This window comes from Zalophus californianus, chromosome 1 (genome assembly GCF_009762305.2).
Source record: "Zalophus californianus isolate mZalCal1 chromosome 1, mZalCal1.pri.v2, whole genome shotgun sequence".
Taxonomy (NCBI): domain Eukaryota; kingdom Metazoa; phylum Chordata; class Mammalia; order Carnivora; family Otariidae; genus Zalophus; species Zalophus californianus.
In genome coordinates this window covers 35719305-35736889 of record NC_045595.1, presented here as the reverse complement: position 1 = coordinate 35736889, position 17585 = coordinate 35719305, and the positions used below count along the sequence as shown (strand labels likewise).

The 17585-nt window shown below is 39.5% G+C and overlaps 1 protein-coding gene across 3 annotated transcripts in view; it reads right to left on the bottom strand.

Moving 5' to 3' along the window:
• Positions 1 to 17585, bottom strand: part of TAFA1 (TAFA chemokine like family member 1) — a 511550-nt gene that overhangs the window by 127353 nt on the left and 366612 nt on the right. For 2 of the 3 annotated variants that reach the window (XM_027587896.2, XM_027587897.2), the window contains exon 3: positions 7361 to 7501. In XM_027587896.2, coding sequence (XP_027443697.1) covers positions 7361 to 7501 — 141 coding nt within the window. The remainder of the gene's footprint in view (positions 1 to 7360; positions 7502 to 17585) is intronic. The other variant, XM_027587898.2, reaches the window with a different exon arrangement.

Below are 17585 nucleotides of genomic sequence, written 5' to 3'. Positions count from 1 at the left end.
ACTGCTGCTTTGAGCTTAAAAAAAAAAAAAAATGACATCCACTCTTAGTTTCAGAAGTATGGGGATATCTGAAGACTGAATTCCTGTTCTCTTTATTATGCAAAGGAACAAAACATAGAGACAGGCCTTTTATTATATGGTACAAAAAGCATTGACAGTTCTTCTGCATCCTTCCTCTCATTCCTCCTGCTAATGCAGACTTGGATCCCTCACATACCTGGACAGGATTAGGTGCCAAGGAAGGAGCAAAAGAACATTTGTATGTAATTTAGAAATTATGCCTGAATGTGCCACAATGTTACTAATGATGCTCTAGTAGACCCTCTTCAATAACAGTAGAATCTGCCTTCAGAAATGCCTCCTGATGAAGTCAACTGAGCTCATCATCCTGTCTATTAAACAAGCTAGAGTCTGTATTAAGGAGGGCACGTACTGCATGGAACACAGGGTGTTATACAAAAACAATGAATCGTGGACCACTACACACTACATCAAAAACTAATGATGTATTGTATGGTGACTAACATAACAAAATAAAATAAAAGTAAAAAAAAAAAAGAAAGAAAGAAAGAACAAGGCAGGCATCAAACAGAGATGGTAATGAAGGGACCCCAGACTGCCACTGTGTCATGTATCCCTGATCTACCACAGAGATTCGTTATGTTGGTATTTCATTGTGTGGGGACGACAAGTAACAAATGGCGGAACCAAAATAGGCCATCTTCCCTGTCCTCTAAAACGTCTAATATTTGTGAATAAAAATAAGGGCTTAAGCTTTTTCATACAATGTTTGCTCTGGAAGGTCGCTAGATGATTTCCAAACTGTAGTTGAGCCTGACATGTCACGGAGATATTATAAATCACATTACTACCAAGACCTGTTGTGCAATGTCTGGTTAGCCAGTGTTAAGAAAAAATACTGAGCTATTGGCAGAGGAATTATCAATCAGTCTCAAAAGGCCTCAAATGCATCCTTGGAAACAAAAACAAAGACATTGTCTATATAGTCTATACCAGCATGGCCTGAAGTCCAGTTCACGGAACACTGGGTCAATAGGGCACAGGTAAATGTTACAGAGAAAAAGGTTCTCTAGTCAAAGAAGTCTGGGCCATAATGGGTCCAAGTTCAACAAGTTTCTTTTCTGCAGAACTTCTCAGAGGCTTTCATATGCTATCATGTTTTGGATGGCTAAGAAGGGGCTATTATATGCAGTATTTCTCATATGTATTTCATACTACTCTATAGAAAACTATTGCTAAATTTCAAATTTCCTTCAGTTCTCAGACCTTTTTCTTCACCATGGCTGTCTCTAGAGACTACGATGTTACGTGAGTAAGAAAATTTTATCATGTATTTTCCAAAGGAGCAATCTCCAGAAGCAATTTTTATAGATATTTGGGTTCTGGAATCTCATATAATGCAACTTGAAAAAAAAATTCCAAGTCTCAACCTACCAAATAAATCTTATTTTGTTAAAATTAGTTATAAACTGTGGAAAGTGAATACAAACAATTGTTTGGAAAAAAATGAATGAAGCCATTTTATAGATAGATGTTTTAATATACCGTTTAAGCATTCCTTGTCTCATCTCTCTTTGATCACTTTTTTTCTCTGAACCTTCCTTTCCTTGTTCCTCTTTGTATGTCCTGTCTCCCTGTCTGTCTCCTTCCCTGTAAGTCTAACTGTTTTTCTGCATCTGGGTCTCTGTGTATCTTGCTTACTTGGTCTTACCTTATAGGCAATGTATGATGAGTCAAGAGCAAAACATCCTCTTATATGGTGGGGTTTTATCTTCACAGAAATAGGAAGGAGTATGGTGATTTTTTCATTATATTAACTGTACACTAATCCTAGCGACAAACAGAAAATGTGGGATTTCTATAGTTGTGAAAGTTAAAAAGTTCTGTGATATAAGCTAGTCACTTCTGGCTGATATCCAGTATAAAAAGACAAGAACACCAGGTCATGTTTGTAGCAATCAGTCAGAGAAATGATCAGAATTTACACTGAATGAAAGGAAAGGCCTATGAACTTACCATGTAGACTTTTCTTAATAAGAGTGATGCTCAAATCCACAGAGAATTGTAAGAACTTCTCTACAAACCAGTACGTATAAGGATGTTTTTCACATATTTTTCTAAGTTGCAAATAGTCATAAATTGCATGAGAATAAAATCCTAAATAGAGAAAACTGCATGAGAATTTCCCCATAAAACAGTCAATTTATCCCTCCCTGCCTTAAACAACGATGCTTCAGTCATTCTATATAACGGAAACCATTATTTATAAAAATGCTTCTAATTACTCAGTGGCCATGACCTCAGAAAGGGCACTTAATCAGTCCTGTCTGACACAAAAAGGGGAAGGAGCAGGCATGGCCCGAAGGACCGAATGTTTCTGAAAATATGTACACGGTTGGACTTTCTGCCCCTTCTCACCCAGGGATTTTGGTATCTTATATGAAAGGCTTTGGAATAGAATGCGTGTTTTTGCTACATCCTCGTCTGCCCACACTTGGTAAATAGGGCCCTGGAGTCAGAGAGCCCAGACTGGACTTCTGGCTCTGTCATTACTGGCTGCATGATTTTGAGCAAGTCACAAATTTCCCATGCCTCAATTTTCTGACTGGCGAAATGGAATAATAGGAGACACCTTTGGGAGTTGGGGTTAGAATTAAATGAATGTACAGACTTGAAGGACCTCAAAGAAGGGTACAGGGTAAGACTTCAAGAACATTTGGGCCATCATTTTGATTACTGTTAACAAAGATAGTAAGGAAGGCACCCTCCCCTAGGGTTAGAGAATAATTAACAATACACGAGACGGTGTGAATCAGTGCAATGACTTAATATCTGGTCAGAATAGTGCTAGGCACACGTGCCAGGGTATATTTCTTTTCAAAATATTTATAAATACCTACCACAACGTTTAAGCTGTTGAGTGTTTTTCTTTGGTATTTTCACTTATTAAGCAATAGAAGATCATTTTTTAAACTCAAAGCCCACTCTTTAAAAATTTCTCACAATATCCTGTATTCTATTTTTAGATAAGTTGCTAAGATTACACTGCAAAATTTATGTCCCATTTTGAATCATCTGGTCTCTGATTTTGAATCTTAAAATAATAGAATATATGCTTATTTTAAAATCATAGCTGTTTCTCCAGTTTTGAAAACACTGTGGAAGGCAAGTGACCTGTAATTTCAGAGGCAAGTAAATAACAGCAATTGGAACACTTACATGGGAAATGTACTATGTACAACAGGATATGTTCAGGACAAATATGGTGTATGGATTGTCAACCGCTGTCATGGGGAGAAGCTGGTTTCTATCCATTTTTAGGCTTAGAAAGGGAAATGCACGAAACACTATAAATATGTCCAAGTGGAGGAAATGGTTAGATAAATGGAATTGTATCCACCCCTGAAACTCTATGTAGCTATTAGCAATAATGTTTTTGAAGAATATATAAGTTGGGGAATGTTTGTCATATGGCAAATGAAACAAGCTGTTGATAAAACAGTACTATGACATTTTAGTTCAGTAAAATACCTGCCATGTGAGTTTCTTTTTAATGATGGGTTAAGCCTAAATGGACATGTATGTGTTTTCTTACAAAGTAATGGTAATCTCTGAGGAATAATATCATGTGTGACTTTAATGTATGGATTATTTCTACAGTTTTCAAAATTCCTATAAGAAACACACATTCCTGAAGCTGACTCACCAGCAATAATGATATCCAGGATAATTAGTTAGAAGCAGTTCCAGGAAAAGATGGTGGCTACAATGCCACTGTGTTCAACTAAAATGCAACAAAACTTTGGAAAACAATGTGCCTTTCTAAGCATTACCCACACTTACTAGTAAGATAGGAAAGAGACACCAACATTTAGTGAGTATGTAATGGGAACCAGATATTACGCAAAACATACTGTACACATGACTTCCTTAATCCTCACCATAAGTCGAAGTAATTATCATCTCCATTTCACAGCCAAGGAACAAATTAAAAAGCATATGTGACTTGCCCAAGGTAATTCTATTAGTAACTGATATAGCTGAGTTCTACTCATGTCTAATTGCACAGTTCATGATCTTAATAACTACACTGGAATTATTAATTTATATATGCACTTCCTTTTTCATTTGCATGTAGAGATTTGGGCCACAAACAAAATTTTGATCATAGCAGCACTTTCCTCATGCATGCCAATGGATTCAAGGATTTTAGAAGAGTGGAATGCTATAGGTTCACACTATAGAATACTCTATAATTTATTGACTTTTGCTTGAAAGATAGGGACTAATAGCCCTTTTGCCTGAACCCACCACACTAAAGGATTCAGAGTTTCCAAAGTCAAACAAACTTGTTCTGAGAGACAGAATATTCCCATTATGTGGCTGAGCTTCTCATAGAAACTTAGGGCCAGATGCCATTTCCCCCTCTGCTGGAATAAACAATGTATTGCTCCTTGTGTCTTACATCCAAATCCTGAAGGCAATTCTAATTCTAGATCATTAGAAATAAAAATGAACTGGAAACAAAATGGAGATTCATAATTAACAGACTCGAGGCTTTCTTTGGCAGACAGCTTGAGAAACTATCATGGTTTTATAATGTTTGTTGGCTTCAAAGGCCAAGCATTTCCTCCTACAAGTGAAAAAGTGGCATTTCTAGTCTAACTGCTTGCCTCTCCTGCATTGGAAGTGCCTTACCATGTTGACTGTGATCTGGAGCAAATAAATAACCATAAGCGCAAGTTTTCAACCTCAATTCCATTGACATTTGGGGCTGGGTAATGCTTTGTTGTGGGCGCAGTCCTGTGCATTATAGGATGTTTAGCAGCATTGTTGGCTTTTACCCACCACATGTGAATAATATCCCCCTAATTGCAAGAGATGTCTAGACCAAAAATGTCTCCAGATAGTGCCAAATGACCCCTGAAAATGTATTAATTGAGAATTTACTGATAATAGTATATTCCCAAACTTGGCTTTTTCACATCCTTTAGAAAAATTAAAAAAAAAAAAAAAAAAAAGCTTGACCTTACCATGGTACACCATGGTAAGGTGAACAAGCCCCATGTTCAGCTCTCTGGCTATGGCTGATTGGGCAAAGGTTAACATGTGACACAAGCTGGGCCAGTTATATTTGGTCCTTTTGGAGAATGCATTTAAAACACAGGAGATGAGTCAAATATATTTGGGCTGTATTGTGATGCCATATGAGATCGGAGTTGGCATCATGGAAATAACAGCTTCACACCAGCCCCTAAGTTATAGGAATTCAAAAGCTAAAATCTCAGAAGAGGGAACCAGTCCACACAGAGGAGAAGGAGGGCAACAGAGATCAGAAAGAATGTGTCCCATGAACAAAGAAAACAAGATGGCGACTGCTGGCAGAATTTATGGATTCCATGATGTTTCTGGGAAATGGACTCCCCAGGATTCTTCTCTTTTCTTAAAAAAATAACTTTCCTTGGTCTAGCTTGAGTGTGTTTCTCTTTCTAACCACCATACTTCATAATGAAAACATAACACAAGCCAATCTAGAAGGTGTCCTGCTTTATCTGTTTCTAGAGGTAGAACAATGGATCCTAAGCCAAGAGATTTGGGTTCTGTTTGCTACTGTGTGACCCTGAAAAATGACTCACTTGAGGCCTGATTTTCTTACTGAAGAGTCTGAACATCACCTCATACCTGGCTCTAAAATTATGAAAGATAATGATGGGGAGAGATACTTATGGTCCTTTTGAACCTTGGACTCACTATGAGCACATATAAAGTTGTTTTAAAGATGGTGGTCAAGACTTTGTATTACAGTCAGTTACTCTAGGCTTAAGAGTCAGTCAAGCTGGGGTGCCTGGGGCTCAGTTGGTTAAGCATCTGCCTTTGGCTCAGGTCATGATCTCAGGGTCCTGGGATTAAGCCCCGCATCGGGCTCCCCACTCAGTGGGGAACCCGCTTCTCCCTCTCCCTCTGCTACTCCCCTCTGCTTGTGCTCTCTCTCACTCTCTCTTTCAAATAAATAAATAAAATCTTTAAAAAAAAAAGTCAGTCAAGCTACAACTTGTCAGCCATGGGACCAATGGAACATTACACAACCCTTCTAAGCCCCAGTTTCTTCATGTTTAAAATAGGAGGAAAAGTGTATCTGTTGCAATGATCCCTGTCTTCTGGCCTTCAAGTCCTTATAGCTCACTTCCACACTGAATGGGGATGACTTAAATAACCAACCAGATATTGTGGAAATAGTGAAGTGTAACTTCTGAGGCTAGATTATAAAAAAGAAGGCCACTGTGTCTCCTATATTGTTCTCTTGGATTACTCAGTATTACTCAGTCTGGGTGAAGCCAGCTGCCACTCTGTGAGACACTGAGCTCCTATGGAGAGGTCCACACAGCAAGGAATTGAGTCCACCTGCCAACAGCCATGTGAGTGAGCCATCTTGAAACCATCCGCCAGCATCAGTCAAGCCTTTAGATCTTGATTGCAACTGCGCGGGAGACCCAGAGCCAGACACACTCAGCTAAGTGGAATTCCTGACCCACAGGAGCTGTGAGAGAATGTTTGCTGTTTCAAGTGCTGGGGATCATTTTTACACAGTGATAGGTAACTGTTCTAGGATCCTTGGGAGGAGTAAATAAAAGAATGCATGAGAAGTGTTTAGGACAGTGCTTGGCACATGGTGAATGTTCAGAGCACCTCTATTTGTTTATGAATACATGTGAGGCACCCAGAGCAGTTGTTTGGCATAGAGTAAATGCTCATTAAATACACATTGAGTAAATGTTATCTTTAGTACCATTGTCACCATCATCATTATATAAAACCTCAATCCAAAATCACTTCCCAAATGAGCTGGACCCTACAATTTTTCTTTTTTCTTTTTTTTTAAATTTTATTTATTTGAGAAAGAGAGACAGATGGAGATAGTGAGAGAGAGCACAAGCAGGGAGGAGAGGGAGAGAAACAGGTTCCCCGCCAGGCAGGGAGCTCGATGAGGGACTCGATCCCAGGACCCTGGGATCACGACCCAAGCCAAGGCAGACGCTTAACCGACTGAGCCACCCAGGCACCCCTGGACCCTTCAATTTCTTGACTTGAGAAATTATTTTACCTTAACCTTCTCTAAAAAACAATAAAATAAGCCATGTGAAAGTCACAAAGCCAGAGAAACAAGAATTCTAACTATGCTGAGGACTGGCATTTGTATAACCTTCCAGCGCTTTGGATGCACCTTGTTGGTTATCCTGAACCATATATAGGTGAAACAAAAATATATATATATATATCTATTACAGACAGCGAACACCGAGATAAACACCTAAGAAGAGATGTAAAACCAGCTACTTACCATCTACACAGGAAGGTCTGTTTCTTGTCGTGCCAGCCACTTTTCCAGGTAGACAGGAACACTTGACTGTTTGCGACCGCTCCTCAATGCGATTCTTATTACAACATCTGTGTGCGGCAATCACTTCACATGTCCCTCCTTCTGGCAAGAGAGAAAGAACAGGGACACTGATTAGAAATAATTCATTGGCCATTAAGGTCTGTGGGGGTATGTGTGGAGGGGCTGGGGAAAGTGAGAGAAAATACAGAAAGAGTGTCCATGAAGCATAATTACTGCAGGACTCTCTCCCATTCACTCTCTATAACATCTATTTACACATGTCTACAAGACCATATGCTAGGTATGCACAGTCCTGGAGAAGACAGGTATTATAGCACCATACTTCAAATGCAACAAAGAGCCCCAATGAATAGCCCTCAAGAGGTGATGATTCTAGACTGTATATACTGAGAAGCAGTGAAGGAATGCATGCCTGGAGCTAACACAAAATAAAGAGTCTACCTGATTTAAATGCATTATATTATGGGAGCTCACTCCTGTGTTATCTTTCCATTTAGAATTCTCCGAGCTGGGGTGCCTGGGTGGCTCAGTTGGTTAAGCGACTGCCTTCGGCTCAGGTCATGATTCTGGAGTCCTGGGATCGAGTCCCACATCGGGCTCCCTGCTCAGCGGGGGGTCTGCTTCTCCCTCTGACCCTCTTCCCTCTCATGCTCTCTGTCTCTCATTCTCTCTCTCTCAAATAAATAAATAAAATCTTAAAAAAAAAAGTATTCTCTGAGCTCCCTCCCACTAATGATAAGCAACTGACACACCAGTCATACAGAACCTGCAGTGGGTGGCAGGAAGACTGCCCAGAAATTAACTCTCCCTCCCACTGCCTGCTCACTCTCCAGGGGGCTGAATAAAAAACCTAGTTGGGGAGTCATTTCCCAAATCCAGATCTCATCCAAAAAATGATAGAAGGAATTGCTGGAGAAAATAGGTATGTGCTTTACATGGCATCTCAAATTACAGAGCTAGGCATATGGCTTCACTTAATTGTTACAGGTCAGCCATGCATTCAATGTTTATTGGCAACATAATGTATATCACTCTCCACTAGGTTCTTAACAGGTGGACGGTTGGGTCTGTCTGAATGTTGGTGAGCATTCAGGTGGCTCTTGGCAGCATGCAGGACAGTTCTTTAGGAACACAAAAGATACTCCAAGTGACTGGAAACCAGGAATTAACTTTCCCAATATCAAGTTTTATGTTCAGGAAGGATATATTTTATTTGACAAGAATGGACTCAGAACATTTAGGACAGTTGGCATAAATTCAGCAAGCATTTGTCAAGCAATCACTATATACAAGTTACTGTGTTATAAATTGTTGGAGACGTGTTCAGTCCATACGTGGTGGGCCCTTAGGAAAACACTGGAGAAAAAGAGAGGAGGGAAGGAAGAGAGGAGACAGGAAAGACTGAAGACCCAGCTTCATCCTAGCCTGAGAATCCACAGTATAATGCAGTGATTCTCAATGCAGGGGCAGGAATGGGCTTGATTTTGCTACCCACCCTCCCTACCAGTGACATTTGGAAAAGTCTGGAGACATTTTGAATTGTCATTACTGGTGGATGGTAGGTGCTACTGGCATCTAGCAGGTGAAGGCCATGGATGTGCTAAAACATCCCACAGGGCACAGGGAAGATCCCACACCAAAGAACAATCTTGTCCAGAACGTCATCAGTGCCCAGGTTGAGAAATCCTAGTTTAAAGGAAAGAAACACAAGAATCTCTGCTTCAAGGCAGACTAATTCTGCCTCCCCTCAACAGGAGGGCAGAGTTTGGGCTTTAGAGTCAGACTCTTTCAGTCTGAATCTCAGCTCTGCTACTTACTGAGTGCTTCAGTTTCCTTATCTGTAAAATGGGAATAATATTAACACCTGCCTCACAGGGTTGCATGATTATAAACCAACATAACACAAGTATAGGGGTTAGCAATGAGCCTGCTACATAGTAGAGAGTCCATATGTGCTACCTATGATAATATCTGGTCATGATGATATATTTCCTTGGGAATGTCACCCTCCTTTCTGCCTCAGTAATTGTGCAAATATGGTTTCTCCTAGAATATTCCCTCCTACTCCCCATCCTTCTACGCACCACCTACAACTCAAATGCACTCACTAACCCTTCTTTGAACTCAATGCAAAGGTCAGTTCCTCCAAGAACATCTCACTTCCACCACTGCTCGTTCTCTTGGCACTTTACATATTTCCTCACCGAACTGTATCCAGGGGTCTGTGACCACAGGCAAATTGAAAGCTTGGTCAGGGCCAAGGTTAGCCTTCTTGTCAACAACTGCTGTAGGTACACTGTAATTGTTGGTTGAATGAATGAAGAAATAAGTGCATTAACTTAAAATTAACACCACAAAGCAAGTACCAAGTTCTGTGGACATAGGTCAAAGGAGATACCTATTTGTTTTTAAAGAATTCAAAAGACTTCTTAAGTTGAGAGATTAAAGGTTGAACTTCAACAGGCCATGAGGAAGGAAAAGCATTTCACTAATGTGAAAGGTTGGGGCATTTTTTTAAATACAACCTTTTAATTAATTATAGAATGTCTTAGATTTATAGGAAATTTGTGAGGATAGTACTGTGAATTCCCATATGCCATAGCCTATAATTTCCTATTTTTATTCCACTAATATTAACATCTTATACGAGTATGCTAGTTTTGTTACAATTAATGAACCAATACTGATACATTATTATTAATTAAAGTCAATGCTATATTCAGATTTCCTTAGTTTGTATCTAATGTCTTTTTTTCTGTTCCAGGATACCATCCAGGATGCCACATTACATTTAGTTGTTTTATCTCCTTAGGCTTCTTCTCTTGGCTATGATAGTTTCTCAGATATTCCATCCTTTTTGATGACCTTGACAGTTTTAAGAAGTATTGCTCAGGTTATTTTGTAAAATGTCCCTCAGGTGGGATTTATCTGATCCTTTGATAAGACTGAGGTTATGTGTTTCTGGAGGAAGATCACAGAGGGAAAGTGCCATTCTCATCACATCATATCAAGGGTACATACTATCAACATGACTTACCACTATTGAAGTTGACCTTGATCACTTGGCTAAGATAGTGCTCGTCAGATTCCCCCACCGTAACATTACTCTCCTCCCTGTCTTTCCATACTGTCCTCTTTGGAAAGAAGTCACTCTGTGCAGCCCACACTTAGGGAGTAGAGAGTTATGCTCCACCTCTGTGAGGTTACAATATCTACTAAAACTATTGGGAATTTGTCTGCATGACAGATGTGTCTCCTCCCTCCCATCTACTTACTTATTCAATCATTTATATCAGTATGGACTCACAGATGTTTTATTTTACACACTGGGTTATAATCCAATACTACATTAATTATTTTGTTGCTAGGAATAGTCCAGCCCTGGCCACTGTGAACTCCAGTTGGTTTCTGTGTCCTGTCTCCCTGTACTGCCCCCACCCCTCACCTTTTCTGAGCACTTCTTTACTTTCTAACTCTACAAGATGCCTCAGGCTCATCTTGTATGTTTCCTACCCCAGTCCTAGAGCCAGAGTTCTCTAAGGAGTTGGTCAGGGCATTTAAAAAAAAGTGTTAGAGTAGATGGAAGTAAGGACCTGAAATTGGAGAAAACTTCCCTCTTCGGAAAGAGTACTTGGTGTGATTCTTCTGTTTCATTGAGGCACTAATGGGGATTTTGAAGAACTGATAGGATCTAGATATTGTTCAAGAGTGACCCCCCACCTCCCCAGGTACTGCTGTGTTAGGGAGGAAGTGGAGAAGAGCAAGGTGGCGAAGCAGAAGAAACAAAAGGCCAATGCAAAATTCTGAGCAGAAAGTAAGGGGGCTTGAATTTGGAACATGGGAAGAAATTCACACTGTTCCCACATGCCCTTCATTGGGATGAGTTAATGAAACAATAAGACTAATCACACATTAGACTCCTCAACCCAGATACCTGCAATTGGGTTGCTTTAACTTCTAATTGTCAGCTCTAAGTACCCTTAGTCAATTCAGTAATTGCTGGTTCTATACTTCATGAAAATAACACCAATTTTAAAGTTACCACTTGGCTTTAATATAAGACTAGAGCAACATTTATGAGTGAAAGTGGTACAAGTTATAGAAAAGCTTCTAGGATACATCTTGAATCTCATTTGATTTATAGTTAAGTCAGTGACAGACATGCCAAATCATCCAAATCACTGCCCTGAATTAAACAATGTGGACAATGAGGTGGCCACTGGAGGCCCAAAGCCAGTCTCTCCTAACACTCTTGTAGGTGAACAGTTCCGGGTTACCTCAGTGCTCACTGACATTTACTGAATTCTGATTGGATGCTGGGCACTGTACCTGGCACTCTGCCTACATTATTTATAAAGCTCCCAGCAACTGTAAAAGCTTCTGTCCGCACCTTACAGATGAAAAGCTGAGACTCAGAGAGGTTGAATAACATGCCCCAGATTACACAAATATGAACTGGTCTGCTGGACTCCACAACTTTGCGTTTGTGCATCTTGTCATGAGTTGTCATTCTTTGCTGACAAAAAACTTCCAAAAGGAAGTCAACACTTTGCTTACAAAGGTTATCAAGGTTAAATATCCAACTCACTCTTCTTCCCTCAATTATATTCTGACCCCATTTGCTACCACCCTTCCCTCCATCACTCTGCTCCATGGACACGGGTCTCCTTGTAGGCTACTGCCTGAACACGGCTGATGTGTTCCCTCTCGAGTGTTACTCTAAAACCAGGTAGGTGTTGTTCTAAATAAGAGGCTCATCTGGTCTTCTTGACAAGTTGAACTACGCCTCACCTGGGATATGGCAAATCTATGGCTCCCCCCTTCACTCTCTCCACATCTTTGCCCAAATGTCATTTTTTTTCAGTCTCACTTGACTACCCTATTAAAATCATAATTCTCTCAGAAAGCATTCATGATATCCCTTATTTTGCTTCATGTCCTTACCTGTGTCAGCCTCCAGAATATTTGTGATTTTCAATTACTATATGTAATTAAGGTATTTATTATCCTTATTGTCTATGTCCCCCTCCCCCCAATAACCACCTCAAGGACAGGGACTCCTATTGTTTATTTATTAAAAATTGTCTGGCCTAGTATTATTAGTATTTAACAAGTGTTTAACAAGCAACACAGCTACATAACTAGTGGTGATAACTATAGTAATACAGGTTAACCACCTGACTACTTACTATGTTCCTGACACCATGAAAGATACATTATAAACCCTTTATTCATTTTATGGTTACTAAAACCCAATAAGGTTATGATTACCCCTATTTTATAGGGGAGGCAACTGAGATCAAGAGCAGTTAAAAAACTAGCCCATGTTTTAACTAACCAGGTATCTATTCTCTGGCAGCATGTGGACCAGAGCCCAGATCTTCTGACCCCCTTTGCAGTGCTCATTCTCCAGTCCCACCTCGGCCCGGCATACATGCTGATGTTTCTCTGAAAAGGGCAGGAGAACTCAGTGACTGGAAATTGACAAGTGCTCCATTTTCATTAAAACCTTGTGTATAAAGTCAGTGACCCCAGACCACGTCTTCCTTGGGCTCATGGATGATGGATTTGCCCATGGGAAGCCAGAGAGGTGTTGCGCTAAATAACAAGCTCATCTGGTCTTGACAGGATCAACTATAGCTTCATTTTACACCAGCTGCTTAGATATGCCAATGTGGAATATGCAACCAGGTCCCGGAGCCCATAGGACCCTAAAATTTAGAAAGTCTGATTAGACCTGTCATAGCCAAATCTCCTGAATCCAAAGGTTTATATTTGTGACGGACCTAGCCATAGTCAACCAGAGCAAGTTAATCTTTCAATCTCTCCAGACTATGAAATCCTGGTCCACTGATTTATGTTGGAGAAATAAAAATATTAGATGGTTGACAGGAAATGGCTCAGTTCTTTTATCACTACAGGGAGAGAATTTTTCAAGACCCTCTGGAACTGTAGTCTAACTTACCTACTGTCTTCATTAGCTGGCTGTTTGAAAAAGGGGACTGGAAATGAAAACATTCCTCAGCTTTGTCCCTGATATGTAAGATTTGTCATAACCCTTTCTGGAAACTAGAAAATTTTTCCTTTAAATCTATTTTATCTGCATTTTGAAGATTACCTAGTGAACTGTCCTTTCAAACCTAACTGCCAAGGTTATTGCAAAATCATAATGATAATATTTGTCATGTAAATGTCTTTCAGACTTTGCTTTGGCACCAATGCCAATCCATTCCTAAATTTTATCTCAATCCAAGTCAAAATGATTTCAAGATGAGCTATGGCCTCTCAAAGCAGTCATTTAAGTGCTCAGAAAATTGAGCTTCCCTTTTTTGCTTATGGATTATATGGAAAATGGCTTCTTTTCTGGATTTTACCCAGCATCTGTAGCTCCAGCAAATACAACGGTGAGGTAACCTATTAGCTAATGGCAAAGAATGTGGCATAAAGAACAAGCCAGTATAAAGGTTGTCTGTACTATTCAGATTTTCCAGATTATTGCTCTTATCATCACTTGACTTTGTCTATGGGAAAACATCTAAGATAAAATATAAGAAATTAGTCTCATAACCTAAATCACATTTTAGAAGGGGTCCCATTGTTCTTTTAGATTAGAAGGTAAATGCAGCAATTACCCGGCTAACACAGGTCAGTCGAAAAATGTTACATATGTTTGATGAACATCAATTTCTGCTCTCCCTCTACCACAAATTTTCTAAATGGTGGCCTTGCTTCTCACTCACTTTGTCCATGTTTACCCAAGTGACAATGGCAAAGTCCCCTGCAGGGAAGCTCCACGGGGCAGCTCTCCACTTTCCTTTCTGCTTTTTCTCTTGTGTTTGTCAGACCTCTGAGTACATTATCAAAACCTATTTTTAACAGGAAGAGAAAGTTTCTAATATCCAAAAAAGGGGGTGGGGGACAGCATTTCAAGATTATTTCTGGCAGCAGCAGAGCTCTCTGAGCCGGAGAAGTTAAAAAAAATGCCAAGCCCAATATGCTCCTAGCAATGATCCCTCCTTCCCAGGTCAATGCATCACTGTCTTGCCCTGCACAAGTGAGGAAACACAAAGAAGATGAATTGCTAAGGGTAACGTTTCTTTTAAAAAGAGTCCCCACTGATGACAATGATATGGCCAGATAGAAAGAGATGATGAGGTTAGAAATGACTGGCAAGCAGATGGCTAAAAACTTGAAGGTTGGCATCATGAAACAGGGTTTGCTCCCAGAATGGTCATCTAAGAGAGCTCACACCAAGCCACTAGATTGCTCTGGGCTACAAACTGGATCAGACATTTAAGAATGGGCACTTAATGGAAACTGCTAATGTCTGATCCTTTTCATCTGCCAGGGAATTTGACATTCAGTAGTTTAGTTTGGTGTTGATGGCTTCATGTCAATGACGAAGCACGGCCAAGCAATTCAAAATTATCACAATACCAGGTTTTCTGGGAAAGGAAATGCAAGAGGAGAGTATAAAGTTGGAATAGAAGAGAATCATCTTAAAAATAAAAAGAGAGAATATAAATCTAAACCCTATACTTTATTTTTATTTTATTTATTTATTTTTGCCCCCATACTCATCATTCAGGTCTTTAGGTATCCTTGAACCATACTGGCAGTTAGATTCCCCTGCTATATGATTCTACAACCTCACATTTTCCCAGAATAATATTCACAATGTATTATTTTGACATTTTCAAATAATCTTTTGCTTTTCCTGTAAAGGGTAAAGGCAGCAATTTTTCTTTTTTATCACTCTATCCCTAGTACTCAGCTTGGAATGTGGCCTACGTTTGGTCTGTAAATATTTGTTTAATGAACCTCTTCCCCAAAGACTAGCTTTGGATCCTCATGGTATGATCTCTTCACAAGCCAAACTTCTCTTTTGCAGTGTATCTCCTAGGAGGGATGTTTGGTTCACTGCTTGTCTATCCCATTGGGCTGGACACTCTGTGATAGCAGGGACTGCATCTTGTTTACTTCTTTATCTCTAGTGCCTGGCATAAGGGTAGGAATTCCACATTTGCTAAATGATGGATTGATGGAAGGAAGGAAGGATGGAAGGAAAAAAGGAAAGAAGGAAGGAAGGAAGGAAGGAAGAAAGAAAGGAGAGGAAAGGATCAGGGGAAGAAAGAAGGAAGGGAAGAAGTGAGGGGGAGAAAGAGTAAACAAAGAAGAAATGAAAGGAAAAGAAGAAAGACTGAATATAAATTAATCCTCTTTGGGGGAACTTTTCCTACCCAAATATTCATTACGTGATCTTTTAAGAAAATGAATTTGAATGATAGATGTAGCTTTTGCCAGAAAAAATATCCCTTTGGTTTGGGGTAGAGCCAAAATGTACAAAAGATAAACTTTTCATTCTCCCTGAAATGACTGGAACACGAAATAGCAATTAAGAGTAACCATAAGGTAACTTCAGTCCTCATTTAAAAGTTAAGCCAGGACATATCTGCTTATAGTCAAGGGCAACTTCTGGAGGAAATGAATAAAACGTAATCAAGGAATGTTAAGACTGACATCATTATTCAGATACTTCCATTTTCACTTCATTGTAAATGGTCCCTCTCTTTAAAAGCTGTTAGGTCTAAGACAAAGCACAGATTTTTTTGACATTCACTTTTATAGGACGTTTTGATCAAGGCCTTATAAGTAGTTCTCTTGGAAAGTATTGTAGTGGTAGTCGGAAATGCATGTTTAAGACGCTGTTAAAAATGCTTTATTGACCTAGTAGACTGGAAGGAAGCTCCACGTGTCTCTGTAAATCACTGACAAGAGAGACTCTAATGGATCCTTAAGCATGTTTTGGTAGAGGAGGACAAAATGGCTGCTTGATTTGTTTATGCTTCAGATTAAACAAATTACCATCTCCTCCCTCCTAGGGCTCTGAGGTATGTAGAAGACAGATGAATGTAGGAAAAAAGAAAAAATTCGGGGCTGGACAGCCCTGTTTGAGGCAATATAGCATGATGAATAAGATCACAGATTCTAGAGTTAGGCTGCCAAAATTCAAGTGCTGGATCTGTTGCTTCTGATCATTTTCCATGCTGTGCCTCAAGGTTCTCGTCTATAAAATGTGGTAATAATAACATTAATTTTGGTTGTTCTGAGGACTAAGAGAGTATAAGAATTAAATAAGTAGAGGCAGTTATAATAATACCTCGCTCAAAGTAAGCTCTGAAAGGTATTCTGCTATTAGTAATACTGTTGGAATCAGGATTACGACTGAGAAAAAATTTGACCCTTTACTGTTTTTCTTTTGTTTCACTAACATGGACCATTCCTCACACCTGTATCCCTACTCTCAGTCTAGGCCAATGACTGGGAAACATTTAGACCCCACTCTTCCCCTAAAATGAGATTGCTAAAAGTAATGTAATACTGCAGTAAACTTATCACCCATACCCCAGATTTCTCCTTTATTTTTTTTAAGGAAGAAAAGGGCTTATACAGTGGATATGCTGAAACTCGACTGTAGAAATCATTTTTAAAAACTGCTCTAACAACATGGAAATAAATTTTACCCAAAATACACCAATGAACTCATAAGAAGAACACCTTTGTTCCTTAGTGTTCTTTAAATACTATAGAACTTTGACTCTTTTCCAACAGGGATGCCTTGGATAGCATTAGGGAGGACAACCCAAGTGATGGTTTAGAATCTGATGATGCAGAATAAATGAGTTGTATTCTACTATTTTGAGGAAGGCAAAGGTTAGAATGAAATGAGGCTTTTAGAGGAATAGTTATGTCCACTGTTGCTCTCTAAGGTACAACATTCTTCATCTAAGTCCTGCTTGGATCTCCCCCAACTTTTTGCCTAAACTGAAATCCCTGGTCCAGCTGGGTGATAGTTTATCAGGATTTTCTTCTCCATTTCTAGCCTTCAAGGCTGGGAATGACATGGAAACAATTTTTAGCAAAGAGACAGGCAACCCTGTTTTACATGAGCAACTCCTCTGGCTATGTTAATTTCCCTAAAATTACGTGAAACACTGACCTTAAAGTTTGAATATGTTACTATTGAAATGATATTTCAAATAACCTAAATTGGGTTACGAGCTAGATGACTAGGGACAAGTTGTAATCTCTAAACTCTGGTCCCTCATAAGGAAAATGCCCAACTCTATAGGATATTAGAATTAGAAAGTTGTGTATTAATACA